The sequence below is a fragment of the Schistocerca gregaria genome, chromosome 1 (assembly GCF_023897955.1).
Source record: "Schistocerca gregaria isolate iqSchGreg1 chromosome 1, iqSchGreg1.2, whole genome shotgun sequence".
NCBI lineage: Eukaryota > Metazoa > Arthropoda > Insecta > Orthoptera > Acrididae > Schistocerca > Schistocerca gregaria.
In genome coordinates this window covers 668,698,746-668,711,928 of record NC_064920.1, presented here as the reverse complement: position 1 = coordinate 668,711,928, position 13,183 = coordinate 668,698,746, and the positions used below count along the sequence as shown (strand labels likewise).

At 49.2% G+C, this 13,183-nt stretch overlaps 1 protein-coding gene across 9 annotated transcripts in view; it reads right to left on the bottom strand.

Annotated features, from left to right (window-relative positions):
• The window catches only part of LOC126362397 (uncharacterized), a 335,074-nt gene that overhangs the window by 41,232 nt on the left and 280,659 nt on the right, over positions 1 to 13,183 (bottom strand). For all 9 annotated transcript variants that reach the window (XM_050007876.1, XM_050007883.1, XM_050007882.1 and 6 more), the window contains one exon: positions 2,763 to 2,866. In XM_050007876.1, the coding sequence (XP_049863833.1) occupies positions 2,763 to 2,866 (104 nt within the window). The remainder of the gene's footprint in view (positions 1 to 2,762; positions 2,867 to 13,183) is intronic.

The following is a 13,183-nucleotide window of genomic DNA, read 5'->3' as shown; positions in this document are numbered from 1 at the left end:
GTTCCTTTAACAGTAAATTCTAATGCAAAATGAAGTGCACGTGTATCCATAGCAGGCCCTTCTTTGAACACCAGTATCTATCTGACTGCAGCTCCCACCATCACAGTCATAAATGGTTGTAGTTTTATACATGCGATATATACACTTTGTTCATAAATTTCCCAAGCAGTGAACATTTACATTAAGCATATATTTTCACTCCTATACAATTTTGACTTATTTCCACAAGAATCAACCAACAACGTTTGTTTTTGATACACTTAAATGGTGTCCATCTTTCAAACTAATCTGGTCACCATTGGCAACAAGCAATTTTGTCATTTACATTAACATTCTTCCTTGGCAATAAACACGTATGTCTTTTGGCTAAAATCAAATATGTACTACAGTGACTATCTGCAAGTACCTATTTTTTCACAATGTCACTTTTGACATGTAATCTGCTCAAAAGGAGTTTTGCTCTGTCTGCTTATCTGAGAAGTAGATAAGCAGAGCAGTGACAAATGAAACAGTAACAAAACTAACGGCAGCTGTTTGAAATTGTGCATCTATGGCATGAAGAGCTACGTCTAGGTAAAATTCAAAAATATTAGGAAAAGGATAGATTGCTACTAACTGTAAAGATGACCCACTGAGTTACAGACACGAACAACGAAAAGACTGTTTTATACATTGTAGCTTTCAGTCAAAGCCTTCTTCAGCAAAGAAAACACACACACGATCAAAAAAGCAATTTTGCACTCCTCCCTCTCTCTCTCTCTCTCTCTCTCTCTCTCTCTCTCTCTCTCTCTCACACACACACACACACACACACACACACACACACACACACACTTACACACATGGCCCCTATCACCAGCAGCTCTGACCAGTAACATTCAATATGCACACTTGGATTCTATAAGCATGCTACCTACAAAGTTGTCAAGATTTTGCTGCTCAAGTCTTCCCCACTCCTGAGGTCATCCAGTGTTTGAAGAGGATTCTTACAATGACACACTGCAAGTCCCAACTTATGTCAGCAAATTGTATCGGTTTCAAGTCGGCACATACTGTAGGCCATTCCATTTGGTTGGTTCCTACTTCTTTATGGAGGTATTAACAGAGTGGGTGTGGTGTGTTCATAAATTATTGCTTCAGTAGATGAAATCATTACTGAAACATCAACTAAGGGTGAAAAAAAGGTCTGAAGGATTCTGCCCTGATACTTCACAGCCTTCAACTTACCCTTGACAGAAATGAGAGGTGCTCGGTATCTGTGCATGCTAGCAGTCCAAAACATAACTGATCCACCTTCTTGGAGAACTTGTGGGACTGCACGCCCATGATGTACACTCACACCTGGGTACCTACACACTAATCTACGGCGATTGTCATCCATCAGACAAATCTTGCACTAATCAATTAAAACCAATCTGGTGTAAGCGATTCAGATTCCATTCCAGGTGTTCTTTTACAATCTTATTCACACACCTCGGTTCTGGGTGCCCTGTACAATTGTTCAAAATTGAGGCCTAGAAGCCAAACAATCGTGTGGAGACAACTGAATGTCTACAAGCGCTAATTTCTAGGTAGTGGTTATCAGCTGTTACTGTTGACTGTGTGGCCACTACAATACTGTGTTGTATGCCAATTCTGTGGTCAGTAGGATATTATCTAAATTCTGTGTACTGCATATCTATTTAGAAGTGATGTGTCTGTATCACTGTACAAAATGATCAAAGAATGAAAATTATCTACATGAACAACAACAACAAAGGAGATTGAAAACAATGCTAAGCTTCTGATAGCATCCTCCTTCAGAGTTAACAAATAAAGAATACATGTATACAGGCATGCACACACTTGCACTGTTAACACTGTCCCAGCAAACTACATTGTACTGCCAATGTTTTGGCCAACTACAATTACCAATAACCTATTTTATCACCTGCATTCTGGCCTATAAGAGATTTGAAGTGGAATCTTTCAACAGGCTCAATACAAAAGAAATCCATTTGTTCTGGACACAAAGAAGGTAGGAAAGGTAAGAGAGCAAATAATTGCCATATAAGAGATGGCAACTATAATGGTTTTCTACTATTACAATACATAATGTTGCCACTCTAAGTGCTCTACTCTAGCTGATTATTCAATGCAAAATGTAACTAATGTTATCGACTATCACTGTGAACCCTACCAGAAATAGATTTCTACAGTAAGTTAGTGGATTTATTTTCCAGTAAACAAAACTCATCTTTCAGCACCCAAATTAAAATATTGAATTTATCATTCGTATGTTGTGCTCTTTGCTAAATAACTTCATATACATCAACTAATAATTTGAATACTTCAGTCCCCTCCACAGCCCTACTGACAGTAAATGTTAAAATCACACTAATCATCGTTTAGAATTAGGTTCTCATAACTAATTAAATAGCCTGTGACAAATTGAATGACAAATGATCCATATGATTAATGTATTATGAACATCTTCATTTCTGCTTGAAAACAATAGTTAACAACTGTGTGTGGAACATGCCTTCCGTTACCAACATGCAATTAATTTATTAGTCGAGGTATCAGTCAGAAACTTGTGGATAAGATATAAACTACCTTTCATGACTTTAGTTACCTTTTCAACAGATTCTGATGCAAAACAGCTTATCTAAATAAATTGAAAATGCACATGTACTTACAAAATAAAATATTTTCTTACAAACTAATGGTGGACAGATTCAAGTAATGCAACATCCATAAAGGATGATAATGTAATGTCTTACCTTCTCATCTTCACAACCATCATCCATAAGACTCCTGCCACTCTTATCGTACATAAGGGCTGTTGCTAAGCTTCTATGTAAGGTAGAACTGTTGAGATCTGGAACTATAAATGAAGGCAGATCAGTTATCAAGAGTACAACCAAATCACAATCCTAATTCAATTTCTATGTATTAATTTTGAGAGAGAACCAGGATTGTAAAATAAAAAAGATTCAAGGGCACGTAAGTTCAATGGAAACAGGTGTCAAATAGACACACACACACACACACACACACACACAAGAGCATGAGGGGGAGGGGGGGGGGGGGGGGGGGGAGAAAAAGATAAGAAAGGAAAATCTGATGAAAAGTGTGTAGAAAACAATGAGGTGAAGAGTGAGAATGAATTTGTGCTAAAATTTTCCTTTTTAGCAGGTAATGGGATACTGGATTTTTTTGAACTTAATTTTAAAATGTTTCCTTTCTTCTTGCATCTTACCTATGTGAACAATCCCCTCTCTCATAAAATTCTCTCACATTATCTATCATTTTGCTTTCAGTACATACTCAATCACACACCTACTTTTTACTATTATTCATACTTTCTTGATTAGATACATTGTTATTCCAAATACACTCCTGGAAATGGAAAAAAGAACACATTGACACCGGTGTGTCAGACCCACCATACTTGCTCCGGACACTGCGAGAGGGCTGTACAAGCAATGATCACACGCACGGCACAGCGGACACACCAGGAACCGCGGTGTTGGCCGTCGAATGGCGCTAGCTGCGCAGCATTTGTGCACCGCCGCCGTCAGTGTCAGCCAGTTTGCCGTGGCATACGGAGCTCCATCGCAGTCTTTAACACTGGTAGCATGCCGCGACAGCGTGGACGTGAACCGTATGTGCAGTTGACGGACTTTGAGCGAGGGCGTATAGTGGGCATGCGGGAGGCCGGGTGGACGTACCGCAGAATTGCTCAACACGTGGGGCGTGAGGTCTCCACAGTACATCGATGTTGTCGCCAGTGGTCGGCGGAAGGTGCACGTGCCTGTCGACCTGGGACCGGATCACAGAAACGCACGGATGCACGCCAAGACCGTAGGATCCTACGCAGTGCCGTAGGGGACCGCACCGCCACTTCCCAGCAAATTACGGACACTGTTGCTCCTGGGGTATCGGCGAGGACCATTCGCAACCGTCTCCATGAAGCTGGGCTACGGTCCCGCACACCGTTAGACCGTCTTCCGCTCACGCCCCAACATCGTGCAGCCCGCCTCCAGCGGTGTCGCGACAGGCGTGAATGGAGGTACGAATGGAGACATGTCGTCTTCAGCAATGAGAGTCGCTTCTGCCTTGGTGCCAATGATGGTCGTATGCGTGTTTGGCGCCGTGCAGGTGAGCGCCACAATCAGGACTGCATATGACCGAGGCACACAGGGCCAACACCCGGCATCATGGTGTGGGGAGCGATCTCCTACACTGGCCGTACACCTCTGGTGATCGTCGAGGGGACACTGAATAGTGCACGGTACATCCAAACCGTCATCGAACCCATCGTTCTACCATTCCTAGACCGGCAAGGGAACTTGCTGTTCCAACAGGACAATGCACGTCCGCATGTATCCCGTGCCACCCAACGTGCTCTAGAAGGTTTAAGTCAACTACCCTGGCCAGCAAGATCTCCGGATCTGTCCCCCATTGAGCATGTTTGGGACTGGATGAAGTGTCGTCTCACGCGGTCTGCACGTCCAGCACGAACGCTGGTCCAACTGAGGCGCCAGGTGGAAATGGCATGGCAAGCCGTTCCACAGGACTACATCCAGCATCTCTACGATCATCTCCATGGGAGAATAGCAGCCTGCATTGCTGCGAAAGGTGGATATACACTGTACTAGTGCCAACATTGTGCATGCTCTGTTGCCTGTGTCTATGTGCCTGTGGTTCTGTCAGTGTGATCATGTGATGTATCTGACCCCAGGAATGTGTCAATAAAGTTTCCCCTTCCTGGGACAATGAATTCACGGTGTTCTTATTTCAATTTCCAGGAGTGTATATATACTACTTGGAAGCAAGATAACAGGTGTAACCACAACCCATTTTCTTCTTGGGGGGAGGGGGGGAAGAAAAGAAATAGCGGTGAGAGAATGGTATGCAGTACTAATGAATAATTCTAACTGGAGGAAATATACAGGGTGTTACAAAGAGATATGGCCAAACTTTCAGGAAACATTCCTCACACACAAAGAAAGAAAATATGTTATGTGAACGTGTGTCCGGAAATGCTTACTTTCCATGTTAGAGCTCATTTTATTACTTCCCTTCAAATCACATTAATCATGGAATGGAAACACACAGCAACAGAATGTACCAGTGTGACTTCAAACACTTTGTTACAGGAAATGTTCAAAATGTTCTCCGTTAGCGAAGATACATGCATCCACCCTCCGTCGCATGGAATCCCTGATGCGCTGTTGCAGCCCTGGAGAATGGCGTTTTGTACCACAGCTGTCCACAATACGAGTACAAAGAGTCTCTACATTTGGTACCGGGGTTGGGTAGACAATAGCTTTCAAATGCCCCCATAAATGAAAGTCAAGAGGGTTGGGGTCAGGAGAGCGTGGAGGCAATGGAATTGGTCCACCTCTACCAATCCATCGGTCACCGAATCTGTTGTTGAGAAGCATACGAACACTTTGACTGAAATGTGCAGGAGCTCCATCATGCATGAACCACATGTTGTGTCATACTTGTAAAGGCACATGTTCTAGCAGCACAGGTAGAGTATCCCGTATCAAATCATGATAACGTGCTCCATTGAGCATAGGTGGAAGAACATGAGGCCCAATCAAGACATCACCAACAATGCCTGCCCAAACGTTCACAGAAAATCTGCGTTGATGACGTCATTGCACAATAGAGTGCGGATTCTGGTCAGCCCACACATGTTGATTGTGAAAATTTACAATTTGATCATGTTGGAATGAAGTCTCATCCGTAATGAGAACATTTGCACTGAAATGTTGTTGTTGTTGTTGTTGTTGGAATGTTTAAGGGGGACTAAACAGCTAAGGTCATCAGTCCCCCATTCCAAAAAACCGGCGAAACAAAATTTACGGAACAGGTAAAACCCCAAGGGGGGAAGAGACGCCCCTCCCCCCAGTCACTGAAAGAACACCAATGTGGCAGCGAACACTAGAGACAAAAAGAGTACAGACGAACACTGGACAGAAAGAAACGGAAGAAAAGAAGAGACTGGTTGACTGACCATGGGAACAAAAATTGGGAAAGAGTCAACCATCCGAATACACACATTAAAATCTGCAAAAATGAGGCACTCGAGGACAAGATACACAGAAAGGGAAAGGGACAGGTGCCCCCTAAATGGAACCATAAAAAGGACTACCACGGATAAAATGTAAAACGTCGTCAGCCATGGAGGCATCGTCGCATAAAACCAAAGGCAACGTGCCCGGGAGATTAAAAGTCTGCCGGAGGGTGCGCAGGCGGGGACACTCCAACAAAATATGGGCGACCGTCAACCGGGACCCACACCGACACAGGGGGGGGGGATCCTCCTGACGCAAAAGATGTCCGTGCGTCAGGTACGTATGGCCGATGCGGAGCCGACACAGGATGACAGAGTCCCTGCGAGAAGCCCGCAGGGAGGACTGCCACACATCGGTCGTCTCCTTAACAGCTCGTAGTTTATTTGGAGAAGTCAGGCTATGCCACTCGTCACGCCACATCTGAAGCACCTTACGGCGCAACGCCAGCTGCAAATCACGAGCCGGGAGGCCAATCGCCAAAGTGGGGGCGTCGACCGCCCCTTTGGCCAGCCTGTCGACACGTTCATTCCCCGGGATGCCAACGTGACCTGGCGTCCAAACAAAGACAACCGAACGACCAGAGCGGGTAATGGCAAAAACAGACTCCTGAATAAAGGATACCAGAGGAGAAGAGGTATAGCAGCGGTCGATAGCCTGGAGGCTGCTCAGGGAGTCACTGCAGATGACGATGGACGTACCTGAGCAGGAACGCATATGCTCAAGAGCGCGCAATATGGCCACCAGCTCTGCAGTAAAAATACTGAAGCCAGCTGGCAAGGGGCGCTGTTCAACATGGGCAGCGTGAGCAAAAGGTAGGCAGGACGACCATCCACCAGGGAACCATTGGTGTAGACAGGCTCACAGCCTGAAAATGAGGCGACGAGCGCAAGAAAATGGTGACGGAGGGCCACATGCGGAACCGAGTCCTTGGGTTCCCGTGGCAAGTCCAGGCGGACGGACGGACGGGTCATACACCAGGGAGGCGTGGGTGCACAGGCCCGGAAGGGCGGCAGAAGAGGGAACGACCCCAGTTCAGACAGCAGGGACTGGACGCGGACAGCAATGGAAAGCCCAGACCTAGGTCACCGGTCAGGCAGAGGGAGAACCCTGGCAGGGAAAAGCAGGCGATGATTGGGATGGCCCGATGAGCAATGCACGTGGACAGCATAGTCGGCGAGCAGTCGGTGGCGGCGAATCCGCAGCGGGGGAACCCCAGCCTCCACCAGCAGACTATCCACGGGGCGCCAGTTGCAAGCCGAACCCCACAGTGGTGTATGGGGTCCAACAACGTCAACACTGAGGGCGATGCAGACCCATAGGCCAGGCTCCCATAATCAAGCCTGGACTGCACAAAGGCTCTGTACAATCGCAACAGCGTGCTGCGATCTGCACCCCGAGACGCATGGCTCAGGCAGCGGAGGGCGTTGAGGTGCCGCCAGCTGAGGTGCTTCAGCTGAGTAATATGAGGAACCCATGTGAGTCGGGCATCAAAGATGAGTCCTAAGAAGCGGCTAGTGTCCACCACTTCAAGTAGGTGACCGTCGAGGTAAAGTTCCGGATGAGGGTGGACCGTCCGACGCCTGCAGAAGTGCATAACTCGAGTCTTGGCCGCAGAGAACTGAAATCCATGAGTCAGAGCCCATGATGCCGCCTTGCGAATGGCTGCTTGCAGCCTGCGTTCGGCGACTCCTGTAGTCGTTGAGCTGAATGAGATGCAGAAGTCGTCGGCATACAAAGAAGGAGACACCGACAACCCCACGGCTGCAGCCAGACCATTAATGGCCACTAGAAATAAGGAAACGCTTAACACCGAGCCCTGCGGGACCCCATTTTCCTGTATATAAGATGAACTAGAGGCGGCACCGACTTGCACCCGGAAAGAGCGCCGCAATAAAAAGTTTTGAAGAAAAGCAGGGAGCTGACCACGAAGACCCCACTCGCGCAACATAGCAAGGATGTGATGCCTCCATGTTGTGTCATATGCCTTCCGCAGATCAAAAAATACAGCAACGAGATGCTGACGGCGGGAAAAGGCCGTACGGATAGCAGATTCCAGCCGCACCAAATTGTCCGCAGCAGACCGGCCCTTACGAAAGCCACCCTGGGATGGAGCGAGGAGACCGCGCGACCCAAGGACCCAACACAAACGCCGCCCCACCATACGTTCGAGCAATTTGCACAAAACGTTGGTGAGTGTAATGGGACGATAGCTGTCCACCGCCAGAGGGTCCGCACCGGGCTTCAAGATGGGAACGATAACACCCTCTTGCCATTGCGACGGGAACACGCCCTCGCTCCAAATGCGGTTAAAGATGGTGAGGATGTGTCTCTGGCAGTCCCCGGAGAGATGCTTCAGCATCTGCGCGTGGATGCAGTCCGGTCCTGGCGCTGTATCAGGGCAATCGGCGAGGGCAGCGAGGAATTCCCTCTCGCTGAAAGGAGCATTGTATATTTCAGAATGACGTGTGTGGAACGATAACGGCGTCCGCTCGGCGCGCTCCTTTAGAGAGCGAAAGGCAGGAGGGTAAGTTGCAGTCGCAGAGCTCGTAGCAAAGTGCGTGGCAAGGTGGTCAGCAATGGTGGCAGCGTCCGTGCAGACAGCGCCGTCCAGGGAGATTCCAGGGACACCCATAGGGGTCTGGTATCCATAAATCCGCCGGATGCGGGACCACACGAGCGACGGGGAGACACGGGAGCCCAAGGATGAAATGTACCTCTCCCAGCATTCCTGCTTACGCCGTGCAATAAGACGACGGGCCAAGGCACGGAGCTTCTTAAAGGCGATGAGGGTCTCCAGAGACGGGTGCCGCTTATGACGCTGGAGAGCCCGCCTACGGTCGCGAATAGCCTCAGCAATCTCCGGCGACCACCAGGGGACAGACTTCCTCCGAGGGAGTCCAGAAGAGCGAGGGATGGCAGTCTCGGCCACAGAAATAATTGACGAGGTCAAGACACGGACCACCTCATCAATGTCACCCTGTGGGAAAGAAGCAATGGTGGCAGTCAGCCCTGCTGAGAGCCCAGCGGGGCAGGCGCCCAGAAGAATGGCACTGGGGAAGTGACAAATAGATGGGAAAATGGTCACTACCACACAGATCAGAATGCACTCTCCAGTGAAGGGATGGGACAAGTCCGGGGCTGCAAAGAGAGAGATCGATGGCCGAGAACGAGCCATGGGCCACACTGAAATGCATGGGGGCACCGGTGTTCAAGAGGCTAAGGTCGAGCTGAGCCAACACATGCTCCACAGAGCGACCGCGGTCATCGGAGACAGTCCCACCCCATAGAGGGTTGTGGGCATTGAAATCGCCCAGAAGCAGCAATGGCGGCGGGAGTTGAGCCAGCAGCGCAGCCAAGACATGTCGGGGGAGTTGCCCATACGGAGGAACGTAAACAGAGCAAACAGTAATAGCTGGCGAGAGCTCAATCCTGACAGCGACTGCCTCTAAAGGCGTCAGAAGGGGTACTGGCGAGCTACAGACAGAGTGGTGAACAAAGAGGCAAACTCCACCTGAAGCTCGTTGACAGTCAGCACGGTTCTTATAGTATCCCCGATAACCGCGAAGGGCAGGGGTCCGCATTGCCGGAAACCAAGTTTCCTGAAGAGCAATGCAGAGAACAGGGGAAACACTCAGAAGCATCCGGAGCTCAGGCAGGTGGCGGAAATAACCGCCGCAATTCCACTGGAGAATGGAAGCAGGAAGGGACTGGGAGGGCGTGAAGGCGACTGAGAGGCAGACGGCGCCGCTGAGTCAATGGCCGCCACTGAGCGAGAGTCAGCTGTGTCCATAGGAGAGGTCCCCGAGGATTCCGTGAGGGCGAGATCCGCGGCAGAGGCGAGGATCTCCACCGCATCCCCAGAGCCAGAACTATTGACAGCAGGCGGTACTGAAATTGCCGGAGCGTCCTTCTTCTTGGACACGTTCTGTTCCTTCTTCTCGCGTCTGTCCTTTGGCTTAGAGGGCTGGGAGAGTTTCTCTGAAGGAGCATCGGAGGCTGACGACGATGCAGAAGCCCTACGACTAGCAGGTGGATGAACCTTCAGCCACTGGCTGACATCCAGTGGGGTAGCAGAAGAAACGGAAGAAGGGAGGGCCCCGAGGGACCCCTTCCGCGAGAGACGAGCCGGCAGAGACGACGCCGGCGGAGACGACGCCGGCGGAGACGACGCCGGCAGAGACGACGCCGGCAGAGAAGGGGGAGGGGGAGGGATCGAGCCCCCTGGTTTTGGAGCAGATGTCACTCCTGAAGCATGTGCGGGGGGAGTGACAGAAGGGGGTTTGCCCCCAACTGCTAAGGGGGCAACAGAGGAAGGCTTGCCCCCAGACACTGAAGGCGGCACAGAGGAGGCGACAACTGCCGCCCGCGAGGGCGACGATAACGTAGCTGCAGCGTAAGAAGTTTGAAGAGGGACAGGATGCAACTTTTCAAATTTCAGTTTTGCCTCACGATAAGTAAGCCGGTCCAGGGTCTTAAATTCCATAATCTTCCGCTCCTTATGAAGAACGGGGCAGTCCGGCGAGCATGGAGAGTGGTGTTCCCCACAGTTGACACAGACAGGCGGAGGCGCACATGGAGAATTGGGATGAGAGGGGGCGTCCGCAATCTCGACATGTGGCGCTGGATGGGCAACGGGAGGACATATGCCCAAACTTCCAGCAGTGGAAGCACCGCATCAGGGGAGGGACGTATGGCTTGACGTCACAACGGTAAACCATTACCTTGACCTTCTCAGGCAATACAGCACCCTCGAAGGAAAAGATAAAGGCACCGGTGGCCACCCTGTTGGTCTTGGGTCCTCTGTGCACACGACGGACAAAATGCGCACCACGTCGTTCCAAGTCAGCTCTCAGCTCGTCATCGGACTGTAACAAGAGGTCGCGATGGTAAATAATCCCCTGGACCATATTTAAGCTACTGCGGGGATTGACGGTAACTGGGACGTCTCCCAGCTTATCACACAAGAGCAACGCCCGTGACTGGGCTGGGGAGGACGTCTTGAGGAGGATGGACCCATTCCTCATTTTAGACAACCCCGGCACTTCCCCACACTTATCCTCCAGGTGTTCCACAAAAAACATAGGCTTCGTCGAAAGAAAGGAGTCACCATCAGTCCTGCTGCAGACAAGGTATTGTGGTACATAAGGCTCCTGCTTGGCACTAGATCTGCGTCCCTCCCATGGCGCAGCCAACTAGGGGAACGACTGAGGATCATATTGTGCAGCATCGAATTCAATTCTGCCTCGCTTAGAGACGCTGGTGGCAGTGCGACCACCAGCATGGTGAGATTTATTGCGCTTCATTGCGCCACATCCGCCCAGATGCCACCTACTCCGAACGAGGGCTCTCCCCAAGGGCGCCACCCAGCCAAAGCAATGGGTACCTGGCCGATATCCCATTGCCTTGAGTCCCCGTGCCCCAGACAAGATGGGCACATACTCCTTGGCATGCATGGGGAGGAAACAGCTCTGGCATCTGTAGTGCGATCCCTGCGTGGTCAGGGGGCTACCACCAAGAGGGTACATGACGACCCCACCACAATGGACTGGCTACCGTGCTGGATTTTAGGTGTTGAAAGGGTCCACAGTTGCCGTGGGCGCTAAGAAGGGGATTGCGCACAAGACGAGGAGGCAACCCAGAAGACATGGGGTGTAAATCCCTCCACACGACAATAGATAGCATGCAAGATGAAGGTGCACGATGGAGCAATAGAAAAACACCACGTAAGGCGTCCTTCCCCAAATGGCACGCACTAACAACGGAAATTTTGAAAATGGCACGTCAAACCCAAGTGGGGACCATCACATAAGGCCGAAATTTTGGAGACTCCTTTTAGTCGCCTCTTACGACAGGCAGGAATACCGCGGGCCTATTCTTACCCCCGAACCCGCAGGGGGATGCACTGAAATGAGGATTGACACATTGTTGGATGAACCATTCGCACAAGTGTACTCGTGAAGGCCAATCAGCTGCTGATAGTGCCTGCACACGCTGTACATGGTACGGAAACAACTGGTTCTCCTGTAGCACTCTCCATACAGTGACGTGGTCAACGCTACCTTGTACAGCAGCAACTTCTCTGATGCTGACATTAGGGTTATCGTCAACTGCATGAAGAATTGCTTTGTCCATTGCAGGTGTCCTCGTCGTTCTAGGTCTCCCCCAGTCGCGAGTCATAGGCTGGAATGTTTAGTGCTCCCTAAGACGCTGATCAATTGCTTCGAACGTCTTCCTGTCGGGACACCTTCGTTCTGGAAATCTGTCTCGATACAAACATACCGCGCCATGGCTATTGTCCTGTGCTAATCCATACATCAAATGGGCATCTGGCAACTCCGCATTTGTAAACATTGCACTGACTGCAAAATCACGTTCGTGATTAACACTAACCTTTTGATGCTAGTACTGTAGAGCAATGAGTCGCATGTCAACACAAGCACCGAAGTCAACATTACCTTCCTTCAATTGGGCCAACTGGCAGTGAATCGAGGAAGTACAGTACATACTGACAAAACTAAAATGAGCTCTAACATGGAAATTAAGCGTTTCTGGACACATGTCTACATAACATCTTTTCTTTATTTGTGAGTGAGGAATGTTTCCTGAAAGTTTGGGCATACCTTTTTGTAACACCCTGTATAAGATGGTAGGCAATTGGCTGAAATGAGCATCCTCTTACAAAATCGCAACAGGAGAATAAGAGTTTGGAAAGGGCCAAGAGAAACTGAAAGACAATACTAATTAATAATTTGGTGAAGATTTAGAAGTCAAATGCTGTACTCAGGTAGTGGATATTAAATCAATAAACAATCGTCAAATAAATATGCTGGAAATGAATCATTGTGGTCTTATGACCATACCCCCATAACAGTGAATTGGCAACAAATATATGGAAGTTTGTCAGGCAAACAAGCAGCATTGCAGTTCTTTCTTACTATGCTGCTGCTGCTGGTGCTGCTGCATTATACAGTGATTGCTGTGCTGCAGTTCACTTGTAGCTGTATGCTGCATCATGTTACTATCACTATGACCAGGTACACAAAAAACTAGCTGATCAACATTCAAATAGCTTATGCAGCAGTGCCTTGATGTGTTTTGGGGAAAAGAAG